Source organism: Anser cygnoides, chromosome 16, assembly GCF_040182565.1.
Source record: "Anser cygnoides isolate HZ-2024a breed goose chromosome 16, Taihu_goose_T2T_genome, whole genome shotgun sequence".
Lineage (NCBI taxonomy): Eukaryota > Metazoa > Chordata > Aves > Anseriformes > Anatidae > Anser > Anser cygnoides.
Genome location: NC_089888.1, coordinates 9,932,021 through 9,959,588, shown reverse-complemented (window position 1 = coordinate 9,959,588; position 27,568 = coordinate 9,932,021). Strand labels below are relative to the sequence as shown.

Below are 27,568 nucleotides of genomic sequence, written 5' to 3'. Positions count from 1 at the left end.
ATGAGACCAGACTTAGGAAAGCAAGTTTTTCATTCACTATGGATTGGGAATACAAATATTGTTGCTCAAAACTTCAACTTCCTTATTTTGCTTAAAACAAGCAAACAAAACATTACACACTTAACTCTGAACTTTCTCTTGTTCGCATTCATTCATAGTTTACACTGTTCAATCTGCTTTTGCCAAGTTTAAAGAAAACTCTTTAAAGAGTAGTAAACACTGTATGATAATATGGACAGCATTTTTTTTAAAGTATTAAATTGATGGTCATAATGAAATAACTGGAATAAACTACCGCACTACAAGTAAATTAAAATCTTCTGATAGGCATCTTTTTGCTTTAAGAAGTTGACAAAAAAATGTTGAAATTTAAAAAAAAGAACTTCAGTTCTGTTTTAAACAAGGTGATACAAAGAAATCCTCAACAGAAGCTAGACAAAATACCTTTAAGGATCTTTCTGCTTATCTTATAGAGCCCACCTGATATTTTTTCTGTGTTTTTCTCTACCACACTAATCATTACTTCTATAACAGCACAAAAATTATGATCTCTAGATAGCACTCACATATAATGTATTATAGGAATAGCTACACAGTACTATATGGTTACATGGTATTTTTATACCATGTGAAATAAAGTTATTTATTTTCACAACTTTCAAAGTTAAATAGAAGCAGTGTTTTTGTTTTTTTTAATCTTACACTAACCTCAGCTATTGTACTTCCAGTGGTATTTTTTGAAAGATCATTATAAATTTCAGTCATTGTTCCTTTGATGGCATCCATCATCTGAAAGACAAAAATCAAAAAAAATCTTTGATATACATTTTTAATAGATACCAGCTTACCTTTCATTTCAACCACTCTAATATGAAGTTCTATTACTATCAATGTCACATATCTGCATATATGTTTACCCGGATCTACTTTTAAAGGACTATTTTAGAAGGTAGAAGACGACATTTTTCATCAGGAGTCTGATTTTTTTAATTGTCCTGAATTGGTGAAGAGCTTGACCTTCTAATTACCAAGACATTGCCACTGAAGTCAGTTACAAACAAAAAATTTAACTGAGTTTGGGGGAAAAGACAAATTAAAAAAAAATCAAAAAAAAAGAAAAAAGAGGAAAAAAAGGCACCTACTGACATTGCTTACTACTGACAATCCTACCAAGACCATACGGTCAAGTGAGAACACTGAAAGTTGATAGTCAAGATTAATTCTTATGCTTTTAATGCTTGTGTTTTAAAACAAAGCTACATTTTTGTGTATGTGTTACTAAATACAGATAATGAAACATTAATGTTTACTGTAAATATGATGCTGTGGAGCTATCTACGCCTTTATAAGGAAATACCAAGAATAGGCCAAAACTCAACAGAGTGTAACCAAAAGAAGCAATGGGGAATATGAGAGCCAAAGAGTCTAAAGTACCTGGACAGCCAGAGCATATCGTACATACACTCTGGCTTAGAATGGCAGCATTCAGCCAGTTCCACAATGATGGTTCAGCACTCTCATCAAAGTCTAGCTGTTTCTACCCAGCAGAATGAGTATACAACATATGATAACTTAACAATTATTAATTTCACAATAAAGTTTTTATTTCACAGTTTAAAATTTTAGAAATTTGAAAGTTCATTTCACGACAAAACTTAAAGAAAATCTTATTCAAGAACTTACTTTGCTAGTATATTTAGCAATATCTGCAGCCACATCAGCTGAAGCTGTTGCAATTGGCAAGTCTGTATTAACTGAGGAAGAAAGTGTATTTGCAGATCCAGAACTTGTAACCATAGAAATCGGTTGAGTACTTGTAACCAAGGTTATAGTTGATGTGGAAGTGCTCTGGGTGATCTCTTTCTGCTGCACAGCTATGGAAAGAAAACGTACAGCAGATCATCAGTCACAAACAATTATGAAAATGAATAGGCAAACTTTTTCTAATTTTAATGTCCATTAAATACATGCACCTAACCATTTCCAAGATTTGTCTTATTTATACAATGGTGCTATTTAATCAACAGATTATACAGTGCCCAGTCACTGAACTGATACATTATTAACAAGGCTTAAAGGTAATGTAGCAAACAACTTCAAATCTTACAAGTTTAGACTGGCCAATGCAAAAGTCTCCCTTAGATCCATATTCCTCCCATTTGGGTACTTCCCCATCCCATTTCCTAACCTCTCAATTTGGAGAACTCCCAACTAATACCATATGTATAACCATAACTTAGTCTTTGATGTTTTCATTTGTCACCATTTGGAAACATACTAATGAAGTTTTTTCATTTTTTGTTTTCTAACAAGGTTTAGTGAGCTACTGTTGAAGACGGTCTGTTTTAGTCTCACTTCCTGGTGTTATTTGCATTTTTTTATTTTTTTATTTTTTTACTAATTCTACTAATTATTATTAGTTTTGAGCTGTGATGTCTTTAATATACATACATCCAGCTCAAGCTCAGCCTTTGGCTGGGTGCAGAGCAAGGAATGCAACATGAGATTAACTCATTAAAGCAAAGAATTTCTTCAGAGAATTAAACAGGAAGAGAGTCTTGAGTTAACTCAAACAGGAAAAGCTTTCTCATCCTTGCTCAATATTTCAAATAATTTTAAAGCAGTTGGTAATTCAAAAATAAGAGCAAATACCTTTCACCTTTACATCCCTAGTGACTTACCTGCCTTAATTTTTTTAGACAACTCCTTTAAGATCGTTTTTAACGATTCACATTATAAAGATGTCTCAGTTGCTGATATCTTCAAAACACAAATTACTGAAATATGATAGTTCTTCAAATTATCCCTATGCACTATTTTTATGTCATTTCAGTATGTACAAAAAGCTGTATATTTTAGAATGTTTTCATGTGATATTTCTAGCGTATAATACTTAAGACTGAACATAGCTATGACGCACTCAATAGTATGTTGATAAAACACACTCATGGGCTGAACACTGAAAGTTTAGTCCATATTATTAAGCTCATACTAAGGCATGACTATTAAAAATAAAACACCAAATTTCCCATTTATTTCTCTCACTGAATATTTCTGTACCAAATTTGTGCAGTCTATAAGCAGAAAAATAACACTTCTTCATCACTTCTTGAATGAGTCACAAAAACAGTTTGGGAGCAGAGAAATGTCACTCTGGTAAATGTTTGTATGTGTCCCCTGATACGTAAGCCTCTCTTCTGTAAGAAATTACTGGCTTGTTGGTAGCATTAGCAGAATGGAGAATATATCTGCATGTATCTAGCACACCTGAAAATAGTTCAGTTGATTAATTTGAAACTACAAATAAAGCTAGATTTGCATAAAGCTGCTGTTCTTTGAACTGAAGTAGTTGAGGTGCTAACTTACATGACCATGTGCTTACTATTACAGAAACCTCTGGCAAAGGGATGGTAAGAAAACAGTTGTGAAAACACTGTAACATGCCAGACTGTTTGCTCAGTGAACTGGAATCAGAGTCCTGTTAAGAGTTGATTCTTCCCGTCAACAGGGATTTCAAAGACAAATGCAGCCTGGGTAATTTCATTGTTAACAAATTACTGTATGAAAAAAACCTGTACAAATCAGCTTCTTGACAGATAAAATAAGATCAGTTTGTAGATACTGAGATAGTGGTGGTAATTGTGCAACTGGAATAGAGTTGATGATTTTATCACTTAATCCAGAAATTAATTCTGTTTACTCTCTCAAATCTGTGACAGCTAAGAATGGCAAAAATATTTTACAGATACATACACAAATGTTTTGTCATTCAAATACGGAGACGTCTCTAAATACACACCAGAAAGAGCAGGTATGGTGAGTAAGTTGTTGTATTTTAAAGTCACTTAGAGTAGAATCAGACTTTGAGATTTTGTTTATACAGAAGAATTCCTGGTTAGGCAGCGTTGGAGCACTGAGATCACTACTGGGGAATTATGGCATCATGGGCACATTGAGTTAGAAAGTGTATACCTTTAACTGCTTGTCTTGTCTGGTATCTTGTGCCTTGAGAGGACTGAGGTTGCTGTGACTGAGACTGCTGGTTCTGCTGCTGTTGCTGCTGTCTCTGCACCTTCTGCATGTGCCATTTTTGAGAAGATGTCTGAAATTTATTTGAAGAATTCCACACTACTCGCTGCACAGCAGGGGCTGTTTCCTTAGGCAGTAGAGGTCTCTGCTTTTTCACAGGGCTTCCAGTGGCTGCAGATGGAGCACTAACTGTAGAAGTAGCACTGGTAGTTGCTGTCACACCAGCTGGTGGAGTCTGGGATGCAGAGCGGGTAAGAACAGGAGTTTCTGGTAGAGGCTGGGTGCTTGCACTGGAAGAAGGTGGAGTTTTACCTACAACTAAACAAACATTAAATTTAATGTCAGCTTTTCGCCAGCAAATCTGACCCATAATTTTACAGCTAATTTTTGAAAGAGTCATATGCACCTTCCAGACTACTTTGAATTATTTTCCTCGAAAGGTAGTTATAGAATCACCTAGGTTGGAAAAGAACTTCAAGACCACCAAGTCCAACTGTCAGCCTGACCTACCAAATCCCATGTCCCTTAGTGCCACATCCATGTCTCTTAAATACCTCCAGGGATGGGGACTCCACCACTTCCCTGGGCAGCCTATTCCAATGCCTGACCACCCGGCCCCAAGACTGAGCCCTGGGGGACACCACTGCTGACCAGCCACCAACTGGACTGAACTCCATTCCCTAGGCCTCTTTGAGCCCATCCACCCAGGCAGTTCTTCATCCAGCAAACTGTGCACCTCTCCAAGCCCCGAGCAGCCAGTTTTTCCTGGAGAATACTGGGGGAAGCAGTGTCAAATGCTTTACTAAAATCCAGATAAACAACATCCACAGCCTTTCCCTCATCTACTGAGGGAAATCATCTTCTCATAGGAGGAGATCAGGTTAGTCAGGCCTTTCATAACCCATTCCGTCTGCTTCTGATGACTCAGTTGTCCCATACTGATATTCTACAAGTAAACTCATTTCAGTCTAGTTGAAGTTGGTGGCAATTGAGAAGCACCAGCTGTTGACAAAAACAAAACAAGAAGTACAAAACCCAGAAAAGCAGCTCGATCTCTCTAGAAGAAAGAGAGGTTTGCATTTGTTAGACATTTTCTGGATTACCACTTAAACCTGTCATCCCAGAGTTTACAGCTGATTGTTCCACATAGCAGATCCCATTCTCTTGCTATGCACCTTGACAGGGAAACGTTAGGATTTATCAAAAAAATCTCTTCACTGAGGTGGCTGGTGAGCTAAATGCGTGGATGTTCTTACACACACTTTTTTGCTATAACTGATGTTACTTTAATAAGTCCTCTTCTGACAAATGGTAGAAGACAAATAACTTTCAGACAACCAAATCAGCAAACAATTGGTATCTAAAAGCATCTGGTATCTTTTCATAAGTTGCATTGGCAATGTACAACTGTTTACATATGGACCTTAAACAGAAGTTCTTAAATAGATACTGTAAAAAATGGTCAAAAGCTGAAACATAATAGTGCATTTTTACCTGAGCTTGTCATGTCAAAGGAAAAAAAAAAAACAGGAATTCCTTAGCTCCAACAAATAATATGTACGATAACACTAAACATATGAAATCCTCATTCAGTCAGAAGGAATGTGAGGAGAAATTATCCACATTTGAATTACGATATTCATTCAGGACCTATACACAGTCAATGAGCAGGGCAATATATAGTCAGGCTTTGCTCTGTCTACTCAGCACTCCCTCATCACTGAACCACTGAAGCTGAGAAAATCCTTCCAGATCAAGTAAATAAATCTGAATATCACTTTGTGTTGTGTCCAACACAATTCTGAAATCAGCAAAAATATCAGAGTTAACTTCTTTTAAATTTAACTTGCATTTATATAAGAAAAATGGCATCACTTGCTAGACATGAGTTACCAGGTGTAGAGTTCGGCTTGAATCAGCAGTGTTGTATTAGTTCTCATGATTTACCACTGTCCTCTCTTACTGACAACTTACCACTTGTTGAATAACTCATTTACTGTCCCTCAGCTCACCTGAAACATATTACTTTATTTTCAAAATCCAGTGGCTAGAGAAGTACCATTCTCTCTCACATGACCAAAACACTAAGAAAACTGACAAACTCCCTTCCCTAAAGGTCTAGAGATCTCTTTTACACCCTCCAAATGCAAAAAGAAGTTTCTACTGCCTTTAAAGAATTGATTTTAATGGGACCTTATGAAATTTGTATGTCTGAAAAATTCCAGCTAATTCTACTGCTGTGATTTTGGGATGTCTATAGAAATGTAGTTTCAGCTGGAACTCATTAACATACCAAAAAAAAAATTCTAAATTTGTGACGGACCAAATGTTATGTATATTCATAGTTCTATGTTGCTGAAAGGAAACTCAATGGAAGTCTTCTTATTTAAACCAGAAATTATAATGGGGACTGAAAACCTTCTTTCATAGACATATAGAATGAAAAATCATTCATAAAAATTGTTTTAGTACGGATATTTTTAGCATCTTAATGCAAAAATAGAGCTAACAGTTCCGACTTCAACAACAGCCTTACAGTAAAGAAAAAAGAAAAAGAGAATTTCATCCTACCATCTTGTTTAGGAGGAGGTTCTTTAGATTCTTTCTTGTTTTTCCGTCCTTCACGCCCACAATGATCATCTCCAAGATCGATGACAAGTTCACTCTCAGAATCAGAGTCCAGTCCTAGATGCACGGTTGGAGAGTCTGTCTCATCTTTACCTTTCAGTTTTTCTTTTGCAGGATGTTGCAAACTTTTTCCCTTTTCAGAAAATTCTTTCTCAGTGTCGGTAATTGCCTTTTCTTTGACTGGGTCATCTGTTTTCTCCACTTCTGGACTTGTGCTTTTAAGTTCCTCCTTGTCTTCATTCTGTGCTGGGGGCTTAGGTTTTTTTTTCAAGCTCAATGATTCTTTGTCGCTCCTTGTACCTTCCTTATCCTCTCCATCTTCTTGATCATTCTTTGATTTCTGATCCTCATCACTATATTCACTGTCACTGGTGTCAGATTTTTCAGAATCTTCAGAGTCACTGTGTTCTACTGCAGTATAAACAGCTTCAGATATTTCATTTATTCCTAATTGTGGGGAGGAAAGTACATTCCATGCTGATATCAGACTGACTGGCATTACCGAAAAAAAAATTCCCTCAGTAGAACGAGGTATATAAATACCATTACCCTAACTGTCAGTCCTTAAGCTATAAGCACCTCCCTATCTCAATATCAAAATGTATAAGAATTACCTTCCACATATTCCAATTATTTTTATTTGACTCAACAGCCCTCCTTTCACTATTTTTCCCCCACTACCTGCAAGTTGTAGCTTTGCTCAATGTTGGACCAATGCTGACAAATATGAAAAGGAATAATTAGTATCCACAATAAACCACCTTAAAATTAGTAGCACTGTTCACCTGATTAGTTACTTCCGCACATGTTACCAGAATCAGTTTTAGACTGCGTAATTTTTGTGAGAAGAATCTGCAATTCTCTAGTGCCTAGAAAATCTTCAATTAACTGTTAGACTGTGCTTATATTTTTAACAGCTCCTGTATGACTGGATATAACAATTTGTGCAGCTAACCTGAGTTAGGTACAGTTCTTCAATTTTTCAATTTACGAAGCAAATAGAAAGACTTTAATTCTGCTATACTATCTTCAACAGAATAGTTCAAAAACAGATTAAAAGATGAAAGATTTTTGGCAAAAATCTGAAATGTAAGGTCTCACTGTATTTTAAGTTAAACTAGTTCAGTGTATTCTATTGGTGTTTAAGAGCTCGAATACCCTCTTACTCTTGTGTTAATGCATAAAATATTTAAAGTTTTACTATTTGAAAACTTTTTTTAAACTCCTGAATTTCCTCAAGCGGTATACTCACCAAGTTGTGCTTTACAACTCTCTATTGTCTTGTCAAGATTAAGCTGGAACCTACTACGTATCTGTCGTTTTGGTGAAATGAGTGGCACAGGGGTGGACTGCTGTTGGACTGACTCACTCAACTCTTTCAGATCCATCTCAGCTTTGCTACGATCTAGAAAAAGAAAAAGGATCTAAGAAAAATATTTTGCAAAAAGAAAAAAGTTCATTATCCATGTAAGACAAATTTTACGGAGTAACAACACACCCTGAAACATATTTCATTTCTTTTATAACTACAGGCTAAACAGTAATTCTAAAATGACTCCACTAAAAATAACGGATTCTTCCTCTCTGATGCTACATATTTCACGTGCAAACTGCATGCATAAATTATACGGATGTTCTTTTCCATCAATGTTAAATTATCAACAAATTATCATTCAGTAAATTGTCCGACAGCAGTTCTAGTAAGCTATTGTTTTTTACTATTAGTATATTTTCACAGAGAAAATTAAATAATAATTATCCTTGTAGACATGATTTATGTGCTGCAATCCCACAAGCCAAATATACAGGCTATATATTGGATCACCTTGGATTATTATATATATATATATATATATATATATATACACGCATTATAGCATACACAAATTCAGACTAAATAATCTAATGCACAGTCATCTTTTCTAGCCCCAGTGAAATGATCCTAAAAGTAATATTGAATTTCACAGTCCTCATGTTGCATTTTCATACTGCGGAAGACCAAACACACCACAAACTCCATCACTTTCAGTGTAAATTTTGAAAATAACAAAGGCCCTAAGTAAGTTGTTTAAGTGCTTTTGAAAAATTTGCTCCTTGTATTAGAACTAGGTTTCTTCTTCCTGTACGTTTATAGACTGATAAAAACTGACCTTAACTTTTTGTAAGAGATGGCCTTGAAATTAATTTCAATTCAGGAAGATAACTTTCTGCATGATATACAGTATACCAGTTTGTAACTTTGGAAAATATTTCACATAGGAATTACAGTAAATTATTGCAGTGTGAACCAAAGGTATCTGGTAATCTAGTACTGTCTTAATATTTTTTTCTGCCAGTAAGAGAACACAGACTTTTGTTTGGGGCTTCACTGCAGAAAGAAAGGCAGATGAAAATCCCCTTATCCCAAACATGATCTGTGAGATTTAAGCTAAAAAAACACAATTCAAAAAGAGCACATGAATAAAAAAGCCTGAATAAAACAGATTAGTAAATTAATAAAATTACTGTCAACTTCTGTGAAGTCTTTTGAGGTATAATCACACATTTTTTATCCTTCAAGTATCAACATGGAAATGATTACCTTGAATCTCTTTTCCTTCACAAAATGTTTTCCATCTAAATTCAGTAAAACACAGATATTTTTTCTCACAGTTACCCAGTGACAGCAAAGAACTATGGAAATTTAGGTTCCATACGTAGCACGATGAAGGAAATAACAGACTATTTTTCCCCCCACAATGCTCTTTAGCTAACTGAAAGTTAGTTAAATCCAATCCACTCTAATTCCACAGCAGTAACAGCTATTTCGTGCTTAGTAGAGAATTTCATTGAAGGTCTTCACAGCCAAAAAGATCTCATTAAACAGTCTTTTTTTTTTGTCACCACTACAAAAAACTGGGACAGAAAGTGAATGACAAAAAGCAGACTACCAAAGAAGTTAAATAAAATCACAATCACAAGTCACAGCTTAATTAAACTCCTCTGGCTTTCCATAATCTACCCCAGAGGGGCTGAAATAAAAATGAGATTTCAGCCTAACTTCCATCTTAACTGATGACAGGTAGCTCTTTGCAAACATACAAATTACAGTTGCAATGATTTTTAGGTTGGAAAGACAAGCTATTTGTAAAAGTTAATTTTTCTGTGATGAAAGAAATACTGTTAATTTTCCGAAACTGCAATTCAAGATACTTCATCACACAGAAGAGCTTTGAATGGATGTCATCTACAATGACAAAACAAATAAGGCATCTAGCTCCAGTGCTTATGAAAGAAACAGGTGGGTTTTTTTTCCCCTATTGCTATTGTAGATAACAGCAGAGTAACACCCTTCAGTCTCATGTTTTGTTCTTACATGCTGTATGAATATGCAGGGGAGACATTATCTCAATACTAAAAGGATGTCCTATCACTGAGTTGCTTTCATGGAGTGGAACGATATGATACTATAGCAAAGGAACACAAAAAAACTGTTTTCCCTATCAAGCTACAAAAAATGCACTGTTTAATTAGTGTTTAAGTCCCTAGCAGATTTTGAACTAATCCATACATCCTCCTAAAAAAAGGAATTAACTGGACATATGGTAGACAGCACTTGTGAAAAATAACAACTTCGGAGCTTCACTCTTATTTTGACATTCCCAGAAGCAAATGAAGGGAAGGAGATCTCATTATCACCAGGTAGGCGCGTTGTTATAGGAGGGTACTTCACCTCAAACATCAAAACACTCTATTCTAAAACTCATTTCTAGTCAACATTTTCCTTAATTACTGTGATGACAGTAATTTATCCATAGATGACAGAAATGAAGGCTGCCTTTTTTAGGAAAGGGGTCACAGTTCAAAATGTTTTTAAACTGCAGAGTGTTTCTGAAACAAAGAAGCTGAATTAATAGTTCTAATTGCTATTAAGCTACAGCTCTGTAAGTGCTGAGAACTTAAATGTTATTCTGCACTCTGCACTTAAGAAGAGGGGGAGGTGTCAAAGACCCATTTATAAAATGAGGAGTATCTGGCTAAAGAAGAATAGAGGAAAAAAAAAGCTGACTGCTGTATAGTAAATATGACTCAATGTGATGCTACTGGAGAAGTGATACATCAGAAATGTCATAAGAAACTCTTCCTAACACTTTCTGAATTAAAGACTGGTTCACTGAGTTACGCAAAACATGAATTGTAACACAACATTCCATTTGGAGCACTTAAAAATAAATACAAACACACAGGGAAAAAAATGCATGCAAACAAGAGATGGTTCACAGGAGAGAGAGAAAATCAATTTAGAAAATATTATGTAAGGGGGAAAACTCACTCTGGAGAGATGAAACATGAAAAAAATATTAACAGCCTTTCTCCTTAAAGCCCTAAAAGTTGAAAGCGATCATTGTTCTCCATGGTCAGGAACAGATAAGAAGAGTGTGCTGTATTTCCAGCAAACATTATTTAGATTGGATATTCATGTGAGGTTGAAAGAGTGATGAAACTATCAAAAAGTTTAACCAGGAATAATGTGGAATTTCCCTCATCAATTTCCAAGGACAGATTAAATAACTTTGTGTCAGAAATGAAGTATGGGACTTACTCCTTTTCCTTAGTGTAGTTTGGAATCATGATTTTACTGGAGCATTGCCAGCTTACATCTTATGGTTTTACAATAAGGTGTTTTGTTTACAGTTAGCTTTCAAGACCTGCAGTTTCCTTTCAGGCATGATAAGGATAGAATTTCAAAAGAAATCAGCACTCACAAAGCTTTTTCATTTTCACTGAAAGAATTTGAGTGTTGATTTTTTTTAATTTTGCGATATATATGTATATAGTATGTATATAAATAAAAGAAAAAAATTATAGAAAGCTTTGCTCTAGGATTTGATAAATACAAAGTTACCATCACTACATGGCAGGACAAGAAACACTATAATATCTACCCAGCGAACTCTGTATCTTAATATGGAAGAAGTGTCACAATCCAAACTTATCTAGCCCAGAAGGAGGTCTCACTGAGAAGATCTGTTTTTTCAATTAGTCTCATTAATTCTGAGGTATTAGTAAAAAGAAAACAAGTAAGTTTTTCTCATCACCCATCTGAAAAATTTAACTCCTTATTGGGTCCAAGTTTTATTCCATCTTTTCTGACTCTATTACACAAGGACAGGCGTGTATATATATAAACCTGGAATTAGCACATTTTTCCAAGCAATCTGTGTACAGCTTGATCATTCACACCTGCACTTTTCCCTTTAGCCAGTCTACCAGGAAGAACTGATGGCTCATTTCCAATATTTGCCTTTCCTTATTGCTGAAATATTGCTGTAGGATGATCACACAGCCCTTAAGCTGGCTGCTTAAGGTACAAGTTTCTGTTTTCCGTACTTTCACTTTTGTTTTTTCAAAGAATCCCTTTTCACACAATTAATCTTATCTGAAAGCCACGGGATTCCCAGATGAAGCCATATCAGGTATAGCTGACACGAACAAATGAAGAAGTGCCCTTTCCATGCCTAGCACCAAACAGCATATATAGCAAAGGAAATTCCCCTAAAGCTGAAGAAATATTTGATATTCTACCTAAAAGTATACTAGCTGTTCTTTTATGGTATTGCTTGTGGACAACAACAACAGATTTTCAGTTCCACCCTATGTATTCAAAATACTCTAAGCTCCAACTAACGTCTCCTACCTGTGGCTCAAACAATTTCAGTACAAAAATGTTTCTTAACATTTTTTTCCCAAATGCATATTTTTTTTTTCAGATACGACAACAAACAGCTGCAGTGCAGCAAAAGTAATGGTTATGTCCACACAGATAGATTCACACTAAAAAGTACACTATAAGCTTGTATCTACAATTACATTTAGCTCACTGGAATTTGAAGCATTTCAAATTCTGCTTGCTGTGATCAAGCCTTCCTGAAGTATTTGGCAAAGACCAAGAGGAAGAATCCTGTCTCTCCATGTAATATCATGGGGATGAAAAAAGTGGCCGGAACTGAAGCAGAATACTCTTGGTCAAAGCATGACTGAAGAAACTGATTTATGTCTCTCTGGCTTTCGGAACTATTTTACCGAAGTAGTACTTTCCTACTTCATCTTTCAAAATTCCAGAATCTAAAATTTAGGGATTTTCAAGATGTCTGCTAATTCCTTTCCTCCATCTATCTTCCTAGATGTGGATGGCTAGCGAAGAGGTGACATGAAGGTAGCAAAAGAGAAACCCTAATAAATCCTGAACCCTAAAAAACACAGGAAAACTTTACCAGCAGCTCACACAAGAGACTGAGGGGTGAAGAATGGCAATATTCATGTAATTACAAGCTTTAGAAACTTACCTACTGTTTAGTAACATTCATTTGTACAGGTTAGCCAAAAATGATCTCAACTACTTCCTTCCATCAAAACGAAGAAATGATAACAGGAACTTTAATTCCATTTATAAAACAAAAAAGAACAGCTTATTTGATGAAACAATTATACAAGTGCCACATGTAAAGCCCTTTGTTCATTTAAAGCTACATAGAATCAAGTTTGTTCGTATTTTCTCACATTAACACCACTGTAATTTACTCAGCTGTAACAGAATTAGACTTTCGAAGGTCAAGACTAACCAAGATTAAGATTCAGAATGCTTCCCGGAGTAGAAGTTCTTTCTTGCTTAGCAGAAATTGGCGTTGACGCTTGAGGAGAGAAGGGTTTGGGACTGCCTGACAAGCTCCCTGCTTGACCTGCTCTTGTTGGTGCTGGAGAAGCTGAAAAAGTACAAAATTAATAAAGAAAGATTTAAAAATAATCACAATAAAGCCATATTCACTGGGACAAAACAGCTTTTAAACCTTCAAAAGAAGGGAAAGGATTTTTGTTTAATAATTTCAACATCATGTTATAACTCCACTGTAACTTACAACTGTCTCTTATGCTTTAGTTTAATAAAAAAGAAGCTGTAAGGAAAATCATGTTACTATAGCTATTAATTCTATTCAGGCCAAATGAATGTTTACCCTCAAAACAACTCAGTTTTCAGTGAAGTTTCTAGCTTTCGAGATTTGGTTATTTTAAATGTAAACAAACTCTGACACTGAACTGCTATCTATTTAATTGCATGTACGCAGGTAAACACTTCAAAAAAATAAAACTAGCCCATTGTCTAGATATATTAGTAGAGAATTAAAAACACAAATCATACTAAATTTAGTGCAGTTGGAGATTACTGATGAAATCTCATAGATAAGGTACTAGGATATTCTAACACAGTTTAGCAAAATTCTGTGCTCTGATCCTTCAAAATGTATGCAAAGTCATGTTTCAAAAACAAACTTCTGGAAACACCCAATCTGTCTAGAAAGGGAAACATCTGTAGGCCATTACCTGAAAAGAAAGTCTAACTCCTGTCAGCAAGAGTTGTCCATTAAATCTCTGCTTAATGCTCTGAAGCTGTCATTCTAAACTCACTGCTGAACAATCTGTGTTCCCCAGTGCCTAAAAGACTGTCTATATATTTTTTCACATTCCTAAAAGGTAGTGATATCTGCTGTTTCAGGAACTCTTTCATAGAATCATAGAATGGTTTGGGTTGGAAGGGACATTAAAGATCACCTAGTTCCAACCCCCTGCCATGGGCAGGGACACCTCCCACCAGCCCAGGTTGCCCAAAGCCCCATCCAGCCTGGCCTCGAACACTTCCAGGGATGGAGCATCCACAGCTTCTCTGGGCAGCCTTTGCCAGGGCCTCACCATACTCATAGTAAAAGATTTGTTTCTTATATCTAATCTAAATCTACCCTCTTTCAGTTTAAAACAGTTATTCCTTGTCCTATCACTGTAGTGCCTTATAAAGTCTCTCCTCATCTTTCCCATAGCCCCCCTTAGGCATTGGAAGGCCTAAGGTCTCCCTGGAGCCTTCTCTCCTCCAGGCTGAACACCCCCAGCTCTCTCAGCCCATCTTCACAGCAGAGCTGCTCCAGCCCCCTGACCATCCTCTTGGCCTCCTCCGGACATGCTCCAACAGCTCCATGTCCTTCTTGTGCTGGGGGCCCCAGAGCTGAACGCAGCGCTGCCGATGTGGAGTGGAGGGGAAGGACCCCCTCCCTCGACCTGCTACCTGCACTTCTTTTGATACAGCCCAGGATATCATTCCAAGTTATTTCCTTCACATCACTCCATCACTCAAAAGATGCAAAGGAAACATCCCTATGAGTGGCATACAAATAAAAACATTCCTGTTTAAGGATAGTGCAGTCCTACTACTAGGATTTTTTTTCCTTTACAGCAAACAAGTAATTTCATTTACATTTTAATCAAAACACACAGGTTCCAGTAATAGGTCATCTAAGTTTATACATGAAGTAAATATTACAAAAATTGGCATTTGTAATAATATACTGGTAGAAATGCCAGGTGGGAAAGTGACTATACTACTTTAGAATAGACTAAGACATAACAGAACAGTTCAGCTGGAAGAAACCTTCAAAGATCATCCAAGGCCAGTTGCCAGCTGTTAAGTCAAATCTGGTATTTCTGCGCACTGTAAGACAGGATCTGTAAGTTGCGAGGAAAACTTTAAAAAAATCCCAAGAAATACTATGATAACCAGGAATCCTGAGTAATAGGAGAACATCTGTCGTCATCTATTATCTTTATCTGATAAAACAGCTTTAATGTGATTTCCCGTAATTATTGCCACTATTATGAAGAAATAATAGTGTGGTATAATTAAAACTCTACATCTTAAGACAGAAAGCAGTACCTGTAAGCTACACCTCGTGTGTGAAAGATGTACAAACACATATACATGATAACTGATCTATAAAATGAATTATTTCTTTTGATATGTTATTGTCTATTGAAATGTCCATATCTTTTCATACACTTAAACTCATCAGAGTTACTTTATCTTCACTTTCATAAGATGTACAGGATCCCATCACAAGATAACGTGTACCCAAATGTCATTTCACAGCCTAGATTTTATGGGCTAAGACGAATAAGATTCCCAAACCACTACCTGTCAGATCTACTGTCCATTTGGCCTTCATGTTTGTCTGTTTAAGAAATTATTTGACAGTACACACACTGCAGAACAAAGGAATAAGCATTTCTATTGCACAACAGCACCTCCATAATAAGCTACATCCACTTCTTTGAAGAAGCCTTCTACAGCTTCCTCTAATGTTATTTTTAGTATCAGATCATCTAAAATAAAAATTTACAAGGAAACAAGCTTTCTCTCAAGATTTATGTAAAATTTGTGTAAAAAATGTATGTGAATCTTGAGAGAAAGGAAGAAGAAAAATTTATATGAAAGCTTTTCCTAAACTTAATGCTTCATTTGGGTTACAATTTCAAGTCTAACATTAAAAAAATCTATGATATTGATCATATCAAAACTAAATAAAATTTAGGAAACTTCACTGTTATCATGCCACTTCAACCATTTTTTCCAGTCTCCAATTTCTTATATATCTTCATCCATCCTTTATATGTAGCTTTTAGAACTTCCCTTATTTTTCAGTTTTCAAGATCAAGAAACTTGAAAAGCTTCAAAGTTTTTACAAGTTTTTACTTGATTATATGACACTATCAAAAAAAAAAAAACCCAACTCTTTAAAAGGAATCTGAAAAATTAGACCCTGCCAAAAACTGTACCAAATCCATTAGCAATTTGGAAATTTTCTATTGCTCCAAAATATGTGACAAACAATGCAGAATTGTGCGATAAGTCTGAAGGAATTATTTGCAGCTAAGCTCTCCATACAGGACTGCTAAAAGTTTATCTCCAATCAATTTTAAAAGCATTATCAAAAGTTTAAAAAAAAAAAAAAAAAAAAAAAACAGAAATGGAACATACTGATTTTTTTGCAAAGAAATTATTTCAACAAAAGCAGTTTAATGGACACTAATATTAAATAACATCATATTGGGGGGGGTGTCAGACAGTGATGATCTTAATTTGATGGATGGTTTGCCTGAGCAACACAGAATTAGCTACCATTTTGTCTTTCACTACATTGTAAGTCTGCGAAGTCCAAATTCTGTATTCACTGCTCCTATTTCTGTTGCTGTTGCAACTACTCTGCCTGTACAACTGTAATTTTATCATGTTTTAGCTACTCAATTGAGGAACACTAATGAACACCATGAAAAAGAGCTATCAATTTTTAAATAGAATATCTCCTGATCATAACAATTCTAACTAGTAAATTAAACAAATGCAGAAGTCTTGTACCTCCTTTTTTTTTACCTGTATTTTTCTCTGTAAAGTCCATGGATTCTTCGCTTGCACTAAAATGACTGGAAGTTGCTTTTTTCTCTGCATCCTGTTCAACATCAGATCCAGTGTGCACTGATGAGTTTGTACTCATTGGTGACCGTGGCATATCTGTCAACGAAATCCTACGACCAGTACTACTGCTCAACATAGGCTTGCTCATTAGAATCTTGGGCGATGCTGTCATATCAAAGTTCAGTTTGATTTTCTCCTGTTTGTCTGTCTTTGCAGTTCCAGCAGTTGGGTTTGCAGGATCTAACAACATTTGGTATTGATTGTTGGGAGTATATGGTGTCCGGAAAGGTGCATAATTAAATACTCCAAACTTTCTACGAATGTTATCAACATAAACCTCCATTTCTTGCATTGCACTATTGAAGATGCTTTTAGTCTTTTTCACAGAAAAAGGAATTTCTTTTGACATGAGGTAGCAATTATTTATTGGAACCCAGGCCCTATAAATAAAAAAAAAGATGATATGACTACATTTCACACTGTGAATTGACTTTGGCAACTTTTTTTTTTTTTTTTTTCAAATTTTGATTTATTTTATCCTAATTGTAAAGATATGCACATCTCAGATAATTTCAAAGGACTACCTCCACCTTCTTTTAACAGTTCAGTGCTTAAGCTGCGGTATATAAGTAATTGCTTGTCTTAGATTATTCCTAGCTTATTTTACACTTCCCCAGTAACACATAAAACAGGAATAAACATTGGTCAAGTATGACGAAACATACTTAACCAAAATAGTCTATGGAACTGTAAGATGACCGTTACTAAACAATCTTTCCATTGCTCATAGCAGAGAAACAGAAAAACACAGTTCAAGAAAAAAAAAAAAGATTTCAAAATAACATTCTTAAATATACAACAATCTATTTTTACACGTAAGGTAAGGGCAATCAAACTCCCCAGTGCGAGGAAAAATTGCTTCTCTCCAACAAATACTGGAAAGATTTTATTCATCATGAAATGAGCCAGACTCTAAAACTTTGCTTTCCAAAGAAGCTCAGGAAACTTTGACTTAATAGTTTCATGGCCCTGTACAGTTTTAAAGCACATGTTTTTATAACTATATGGATTTGTATTTTTAATTCATTATAAATCAACTAGTTTTTACCACGGCTTTCTCCATCTAAGCTGCAGGTTCACAGGTACAGAATAATTAATACCTTTCAGAGCAAAACTGGCATTTTCAACACAGATAATTTTTGTCCATTTTTTAAATCTACAGTTGCATGTTCATTCCCATAGTGTTTATACAATACTTGGTTCGACCCTTAAGAACTGTAGTTCTTTGCAGAACAAAATCACAGTCACAGGAATTAACGTGCATACTCAGTGAGATTATATAGGTGTTAGTCTTACGAACACGACTTGCATTCCACAAAAACTTATAGGCTACAGTATTATATAGCTTGTCAGGGTCAAGTTTCAAAAAAACAGAATCCAAAAACTCTGAGAGCACAAAATTACAATACGCATTTTTTAACTACAGCCAAAAACATCCTTTGGTTAAATTCTCACCTGTCATGTTGGCCAAAGAAACGGGCATCAACTTGCCCATCTTTATCCCTCAGTGCTTTAGCAGGCCAGAATGGAAAGCCTTTGAGTTTAGCCCAGACCAAAGGATGAGGATTGCTCTAGAGGAAGAGGTAAAACATACATTAAGAAGATACAAGCAGTATTACCTTCAAAATTCTAAGTGCAAGTACCACAGATGACCCATGAGCAAATATCCTGTATTTGTGGACTGAGAGGCTGCAAACTGCTTGCTGACATTCTAACATGCTGATATTTCTCACTGAAAGTATGCAATCTGACAGCTACACATCTTGAAATGGGCTTGTGTTTCCACGAGGACCATGATTTGCATGATGCACAACCACAAGCCAGTGGTTCAGTAAACTTCAGCAGTTTTCCTTGACTCACTAACTCCTCAGTAACCACCACAGGTTGAAAACAGTGAGAGGATAACAAGTCAGAGTCAAATGAGAACTTTGTTTAATCTATTATCTAGGCTACCGTAACCCTTAACTTACACAAGGCTCACAAAACCAATTCTCTCGTTTTTGGCAAGCAGCTAAGTAACATTCCGGACACACTTCAATTTCATTCATCTGAAAAGGAAGACCAAATGGTTATTTAGTAGCTTAAACACATCTAAAGTGTGATCAACAAATATTATAATGTTAACCTAATTTACTAACATAATTTTTCCATAATTCTGTGGTCATAAATCAACCTTTACTTGTCATGAACTCAACACCGTTTTGACAGAAACCCATCTTTTTCTACCCCTGTAATGTATCATTTCCAGCTAATGAACTAATTTCATTTTTACACGTCTCTTCAGATTATGTGCTATGCTGTCATTTACTCCAGTCAAAAAAAATACATTCTTGCTTTGTTGATGTATTTGTTCCAGTGATAAAGAATTATTTATCATCATTTGTTCCAGACACAAAAATATAACCTCAATTGGGCATTTAATTTTATAATAATTTAGGCAGAACAAAAAATAAAATATTTTGTTCCTTATACTCAGATTACAAAAAACATTTAAGAAATCAGGCTCAGATTACACATGCAATTTTTTTCTGTCAAGAATTGATACAATCTCAGAATTTAATGCATATCATGCATATTGCTGTGTCAACCCGGGGGTGAGGAAAACGCTTGGCACAAAGTGTCAGATCATCAGACAATTTATATCAGTGAAACACTATTCAAAAATACTACATTTAGAATAACAATTTTTTGTAATGCGAAACATTACAAATTGCCACTGAAATAAAATCAGTGCAAATGATCAGTTAAAAACACAGGCAGCCGTTTCTGTATTTATTCACAGGACTTTCATATAGTAACAGCAAATGAAACACACAAAAACGTATTTATAGATCAGAAAATCTGTCTCTTTTTCCAACTCAAGCATTCATTTGGAAAGATAAGTGTCTGTGCAGATTCCATATGTCTCCTTTCTCCCACCACCCACCATTGAAAGTCTTTATTATGTATAGAGAATATCCTAATGGAAGACTCTTTAGCAATGCCCTTTTCAAAATCATTCCATAGGCCATGGATATGCATCTCTAAACAAAAGAAAGCCTACACAAACTAGAGTTATGTAATATACACAATAGAAAACATTATTTCAGTCACAAGTACAAGCAATGGAATGTGTTTCTGCTTTAAAAATACAGATAGAACAATCAAATTAACTGGGGAACACATACCTCATGCTCACAGATTTTGATGATGACTTTTGCTGTTTGTGTCAATTTGTGATTTCCTAGGGAAACAAGAAAAATGCTTTAACCAAGAAAACTTATGCTAAAATTGTGATAAAATCAACCGGTTTTAGTTTTAAAAGTCTGTATTAAAGACAAAAGGGAATATCTAAGAAGATAATGCAAAACTAGTATACACAAAATACATACTTGTAAAAGAATTAGGCAAACAATTATCTTCCCAACAAATACAGTAAAACTCTTAAAATGTTCCCTTAAGCCAAGTGCAGCCTGCCCACTGCTGATACACTGTAAAGCGACCAACATGTTGTATCATTTCCTCAATTAGGTCTCCTATAAAGCACAGCATCATGCAAAACACTAAAGCAATGTATCGTCAATTTGAAAAAAGTTTAAGGTGGAATGAGCAAGTGACAGCACAGGCAGTATTTGGTACTAAATTATATGTACGTCAGCTGTTTAAAAAATTTTGTCGTGTTTAGGAACTACAGTAATTAGCGAAAAGATACTTTCAGCATTTGCAAGCATATCTGCAACTTGATCTATTACTTTATCTAATCCAAAGTTTCATATTCAAGGACGTAAGTACACATGTACATAACTACTTACCCCCATTGTAAATAATGCAGTTGTGCAAAATCCATTTGGCATCAGCCAAAAATGCTTCAGTGCAACCGTACATTTTCTTTTTAACATTCTGGAAAGAAAAAATTAAAAATGTATCAGGAAACAGAAATGAATAAGAAGTGACAGCTTTTTCCTGAACAGTTTCCTATCATAAGTCATACAATTAATAAAACAAACTACTTATTTACAGTAAAACCTGTAATTCTAAATACTTAAGAATCTATCAAATTCATAATGGTTTTTGATTGCCCTGAAAACATATGAACTAAATCAATTCTAATAAAACTAAATTCAATTCTTCAATGTTAAAAAAAACAATACCAAGAGAAAAAAAATACATCATCTGTTAATTTCCTGAAACAATATTATTCTACTGGCATGTTACTGTTCCACAGAACTCTTTTTTTTTAATTTTTACAAGGCCCAGAAAAAAATTATTCACCATATCACATAAGAGAGGATGTTTGATACTCCGACCTACCAACTGGGTGAAGTAATTCATTTAGATAAAATCAGTCACATGGATTTGTCACAGCTTTATAACACAGACATCAATGTCCACTGTAAGGGCACAGAGAATGAAAATGCTTGCTGACTCTTCACCAAGTAGTAGCAGAGCAAAGCTCTGCAGTGCTCCACTATTTATTAACACAGTAGAGAATAAAGAACTTCATAATGTGAAGCACCTAGCTTGTTATTGAATTGACAATCGAACTACAATAATCCAACTCTTTACTGTTTCCTTTTTCTTCCACATCTCAAGTGCAGTGGAGATTATAGTATTTGTTGAATGATCAGTACGTAAGTCTGGAATGACCCCTGGTCACACACTCACATGGTCCCAAGACAAATCAATGTACCGGTGATCCATTAATAGCTAACAAACATGATGATCAAATGCAAACTCTGATTAACGAAGTCTCCCCACAGGATGATTCCTGGAATTAGATGCATTTATACAGGAGGAGGTCATCAGTGTAAGTTTGTCTTTTTCATACTGTTTTTCCTTAGCATTTGCTACTGGTTCAGACAAAATAGCAAATTCATTCAGTGGGCATATGATTATTTTCAAGCTATAACTGAACTGGCATTTATAAGCAAAATAAACTACAATAAAAAAAAAATAAAATAATTTCTAACAACTTCTTTCCTGCTTCCCAACAAACACTCCAGGTATCTTAACCATAGCAATCAAACTGAAGGGATCTTCCTCTCCTTGCTTCATACAAACCTTCTCTAATGTACAAAGGTCCATTGGATGAAAGATATATTCTGCATAATCTGGGTGTTGATCCAGTGAAACTGGCTTTTGAAATGGCTCTGTCTGTTAGGAAAAAAAAAATCACACTGCATCTTAATATTGAACAGTTTCATTAATATATATTTTTCTAATCAGGCACAAAAACAACAGGTTATTAGTAAAATGTCTAAAGGGCAAAATATTTCTATAGCCTTCATTAAACATTATTTTTCTAGCTGCATTTTCAAAATGCTTTGATTGTCGACTCAATATCAACAAAAACTGACACTTTGCTTCTGAAAAGCAGCACTTAAAGCTTCTAATGACTCCTCCTAAAAGAAGAGTATTGACCACTCCAGAGTAAAAATACTTCAAGAGCTAAAGTGTATCAAAACTAAAGAGTAACCTTTCCAGAAAGTGCCACTATTGTTCTGCTAAAATACTTATCGTAGAGACACCAGAGTTGCAAAGAGCCCATGATTCCACACATCTGGTTTTCCCAACATATTTTACTGTAACATTGCAGACAGACTCCTCTAACTTATTTACAGGTACAAGAAAGGAACAGGAGTTAAAGCAAGCCATGGCAATTCATCACAGCATCTTACTTTGATTTACTTTTTTCTTCACGTGTGAAAACTAGACAAAGCTTGCACAGTGAAGAAAGAGTGACCAGAAACCGAATCATAGAATCAGTGACTGGAACATCTGAAACTTAGAAGCATGTTGATTTTGAGGACTAAGACAGACTTGTGGAGAGAGGAAGTCAAGAGGAAACAATTTTGCCTCCAAGACAAAAATTCATAGAGCAGCAATCTCAACTGGCATGCAAGTTGATGGCATAGGTTTTCACCACATTGAGTGAAAAATATTCGGTGTTTTACAAGTATATGATACAACTAATATTTGTGGTAAAAACAATTTCTCCTAACAGACAGATGCTAGTTTTTCAATGGTTATAATGAATTACCAAACAGTGTCTGTGCTTACAATCTTGCCCATGTACCTGGACTGGTAAGAGATCATATCCTGTCATTCCCTTTGTATCTTAGAAATAGCATCGTCCACTTTCAGTGAGTGAGAAAACACAAAGTCCCCCTGGGAAGCCACACTGTAGTTTCAGCAGGTGTACTGAAAATATCTCTGGAAGTTGCATTAAAAGTTAAATTTTAAATGCACTCCAAAACCATATATATAGTCTTAACTATTGTTTGCACCAGGTGGTAGACAGTACAGAAGCTGTCATATACAGTCCAATAAAATATGCTAGGCTCAAGATCAACAAAAGGAAGCAAAACCCAGTATTATGACAAAGATACGATCCAAGCATATAAAAAAATCTTCCTTACCCCTGGCTGTTTCATTTTCTGTAGTGCAAACTTCAGTAAATATGATAGCTGTTCAATGGTGAGCATTGTCATAGCTTTACTCTGTGTTTCTATGCATTCTGCAACTGTGATTTTCTAAAAATTAAGATTACAAAATATTTTGTCAGCAAACATTTCGAGGTGAATTCTTCTCCATTAAAACATCCCAGCATTTGAATGGAAGAAAATAACCACCTCCTATGAAACAAAACATTTCTGATGATGCAGCGTAAGTATTTCAGATAATTGTTTTACTCAATTTTAATTCTGAATACGTTAACAAAAGTTAAAAAAAAAACTGAAACAAAATTTTAAAAAAAGGGAAAGGACTGAAAACTGCATCCATCTCCTACATCACACAAAGTGAATGTGGGAATACATAATTTCAATACAATGCAAGTTCACAGCAATGTGAATAAGTGAGAAATTAACCTGGGCTCTAATACAATAAGTGGCCAAAGAAAAACATGTGATAAACCAATTTACTTTCATTGAAGATACTATGATGCTAATTATTCTCTCCCCAGGAATCACTGGAGAGGAATGGCTAAATTCTTCCTTAGCCCTGCAGAAAAAAAAATAGTAGTAATAATAATATTCACTTGTTTACGTAAACCCTACAGTGGCAAATACTTTGAGCACTGCTGCAGAGCTATCAGCCCACAGGAAGAAGCGTAAGCTATACTAGTTGAAAATGCAGAATGTTTTCAGCATTAGAGGTGTGATAAAGGGATCACTCTTTGAAATGGGGCCTTCTCTAGAGATGGGAACACAAAGGAAGTTGAAGAGTCATGGTAAGAAGGCAAACACAATACAGGAACACATACAGAGAAGCAGGGAAGCAGCAACAGATGCCTCCTTTTTTTGTACAAATTCTTCTGGTACTGTTACCAAGAGGTCATAGAGGAATAAATCAAACGTTCAGGAATGTAAAAAAGCTGCTTCTATCTCACACACATGAAAGAAATCCACTCCTTATAACAAACTAACCTCACATTCTGGGCAAAACCAATCCCCCTCTGGTTCCGCTGTCAGTTTCAGACACTTAGCATGATAAACCCGAGGACAGAGTTCACAGCAGAGGACTTGGCCTTCCCGATGACAAACCCAGCAATAGAAATCATTCCGTCCATCCTGTGGTACAACATCAACAGGGTCTGTGGTGAGTGGCTGCTTCATATAGTAAAACGGACCATGTCTTAGTTCTGACTGAAATGTAGGCAAGAAAAACAGGTTTGGTTTCAAAACAAATTTGCATTTTTCAAATAATAATATTCATTATATAAAACAAGCAGAAATCTACAGAGTTTGATTAACATTTATGTAAGCATAATATCCTTTTCATTGCACAAAATCATTCGTAAAGAGGTTTACTTCTCATTCAGATGACAAATGCTGAATTACACTCAACACTAAAAATAAACTTTTGTGGCAAGTGAGGTCATAATGTGCAGGTCATGCAATCCAACAAATATCAGTAAATACTTTTATCTTCAAGAAAAGAGTGTAGCTATAGAGGTTATATGTCCTCTGAACTCAGAATTCTGTGGGACTGTGGAAGCTAAATATTGAGAGAGATTTAGTAGTGGCTAAACCTAGGACAACTGAAGAAGTCGTGAAACAAGGAGCTGAACATGATGCAAATCTGTCCTAACTTGCAGCAATTCACAACTTTTTAAAATCAAGCAAAACACTGCTGATTTTAATTGATAAGGCAAACCACCAGTAGGGTGATACAGGAGCATATTCACATCCTTAATAGGGTGTGCCACAGCAGCATGAACCCTGGAAAAGATTTAATCTATCATTTAAATGTGTATCAGAATTTAAGACTCACAATCTCCACTGGTTTGTCTGCACTAGAAAACAGCGTTAATTTCATAAACTGCATGAACTTGACTTTCACTTGAGCCTCAAATAGCTCAAAGATGACACAGCTGATACCAAAACACAACTGTTGAAGATCCTGGGATAGCCAAAACGGGTCAACAGAGACCCAAAGTCTATTAGATTGGATTTGAAGAGATTATAACATTTATTGGAAAATTAAGTACTGTTTATCAATGACAAAGGAACTAAAGTTTACTGGTTGGTATTAATTATAGGCATGGTTTGCTGCAGAGGATGCAGGGGATGGAGGGAAACAATCTTATCTTTAAGCTATTTACTGTAATTTTTTTTGTTTGACATAAAACCATTTGTTCATGACATTATTTTAACTATCCAACTGGCTGTTTGTAGTTTGCAGAAGCATTTTGTTTGATTCTCAGGTAATTTTGTGTGCTTCCTACACCAATTAACAGCTCCGCAAGTTCTTAGGCCCTTAAACCGTCACATGCCTACATGATTCATAAAACAGTAGAACGATATGCATGTTCCAAACCTTTGTAGCATCCTATACAAAACTACTCACACAGGACAAATATTAAAAACCACAAACCATTATCATGCCAGTTTGGACTGTGATCTTTCTAGATTTATTAAGTTACGAAGGACAAGGTCTAATTATTTTCACGAATAGAGGATGTTCAAGGTGCAGAAGTGATATTCTATGACAATCCAGCTAAAGGTGTTATATCTCAAAAGATACATCAGAAGAGATATTGCCTTTAATTATCAAATACGGTATAGTATTTTAAGCAAAGAAAGAACGTTACTGTAATTCCAAAAGTGTTCTGCTACCTACAGGTTCACTCAAATTTTTATGTTTTGGCAGTCTTCATTTCCTATTCTACAGACAATATAGCTAGTGAAAAGGTACTTGCTCCCACCACAGAAATGGACCAGGTATTATTTTCTGTACGTTCTCTGTGTATGTTTAATCATATAATACAAGTTTTTTTATATGGAAGGTTCTACGAGATCCTGTGGAATAAAAGGGACGAGAAAAGGCTCTTCCTACATTTCTAATGTATTATTATGCCATTCAAACCAAGATAGAAAGGCACGTGTAAACACAGAGTGAAAAAGAGAAAGCTGCAGTTTACAATTCAGAAGCATGTTTTGTTTGCAGTTGCATGCACCACGGCTATAAGACCAAAATCTCAATAGTCTATACTTATACATAGATGCAACTATGGGGCATTGTCTTCAACTGCAGACAAAGCAAATTACCAGTAAAATTTATTACATACTTTGATTTTCAAGTGGATATCCACACTAAATTTGTAAGAATTAAAGATCCTGTTTTAAAATTTAAAATCTGTAAGACACTACAGAGAAATGATCTCCTAATATCTAAATAAAAGAGTCCATTTCTGCTAGAAAATGGGAGGAATTAGTTGTCTGATCAAGGATGTTCCTATCATTTAGACATCTATCAGCTTATTTTGCCTGAGCTAAGTTTAAGGACAAAAAAAAAAAAAGAAAAAAAAAAGAAAAAAGGAATAAGACTCAAAAAAGATCCAAACAACAAAACGATAGAAAATCTCAACTACATCAAAAGACCTTTTCAGTTGTTCTAATCAGAGCAAAATGTTTTAGGAGTTTAAATTTTAACAGTCTTAAAATAAAAGCTTTGTTTTCTCATCAGTTTCACATTTCTTCAACATTTCCCTAGCAAGTGTCCAGGATGTGGAGGAGTTTAAAGAGCCTGCAGTGAAGCTCAGTAAAAGCCAAATTGGCCACAGTAAACTAGTTCATCAATGCCTACACATGCTATTATGGGACCTGCCAATTACCCTTAAATAAAATATACTTAACACTGAAAGACTTCTTTGGCCCGAGTTATTCACAGTTTTTGTTCCAGAATAACTGCAGTGATCAGGAATTTAATTTTCTTTCTTAACCAGTGCAATTGTACCACACTAATGTTTAATATGGATGCTATTATTGAGGAAAAAATGCTTTAAACCACAGAACTTAATCCTGTGTTTACACAATATTGGCAAAAATGTACTAACATGCAAAAGGACTTTGAACAACACAGAGGTATGTTATCTGTAAATTAGATGAGAAATAATTTCAGTAGGGCTAAAGATTGCCTTCGTGCAATCTCTTCCAGGATGATATAGCTGCTTTATAGCATTTGGTATTCAACATAATTCACATAATTCTTTCACTTGCATCATACATCGAATCAGAATTTCTCAATGTCTTCTGGAGTTCTTCTAAGAGCTACAATAAACGCTATGAACTCAGTATTCAGAAGACACTGAAAATA

General features: G+C 35.3%; 1 protein-coding gene across 5 annotated transcripts in view; it reads right to left on the bottom strand.

The window, feature by feature from the left end:
* ZMYND8 (zinc finger MYND-type containing 8) overlaps positions 1-27,568 on the bottom strand; it is a 59,234-nt gene that overhangs the window by 7,654 nt on the left and 24,012 nt on the right. For 4 of the 5 annotated variants that reach the window (XR_010825196.1, XM_048072620.2, XM_048072626.2 and 1 more), the window contains exons 4-17: positions 24,397-24,615; positions 23,389-23,502; positions 22,031-22,123; positions 20,782-20,869; positions 20,158-20,213; positions 18,961-19,038; positions 18,446-18,561; positions 16,889-17,370; positions 13,260-13,400; positions 7,910-8,062; positions 6,601-7,104; positions 3,973-4,347; positions 1,684-1,874; positions 709-789 (exon numbers count right to left, since the gene is read on the bottom strand). Coding sequence is in view for 4 of the 5 variants with exons in the window: in XM_048072620.2 (XP_047928577.1) it covers positions 709-789; positions 1,684-1,874; positions 3,973-4,347; positions 6,601-7,104; positions 7,910-8,062; positions 13,260-13,400; positions 16,889-17,370; positions 18,446-18,561; positions 18,961-19,038; positions 20,158-20,213; positions 20,782-20,869; positions 22,031-22,123; positions 23,389-23,502; positions 24,397-24,615 (2,691 nt within the window). In the remaining variant the exon portion in view is untranslated. The remainder of the gene's footprint in view (positions 1-708; positions 790-1,683; positions 1,875-3,972; positions 4,348-6,600; positions 7,105-7,909; positions 8,063-13,259; positions 13,401-16,888; positions 17,371-18,445; positions 18,562-18,960; positions 19,039-20,157; positions 20,214-20,781; positions 20,870-22,030; positions 22,124-23,388; positions 23,503-24,396; positions 24,616-27,568) is intronic. The other variant, XM_048072625.2, reaches the window with a different exon arrangement.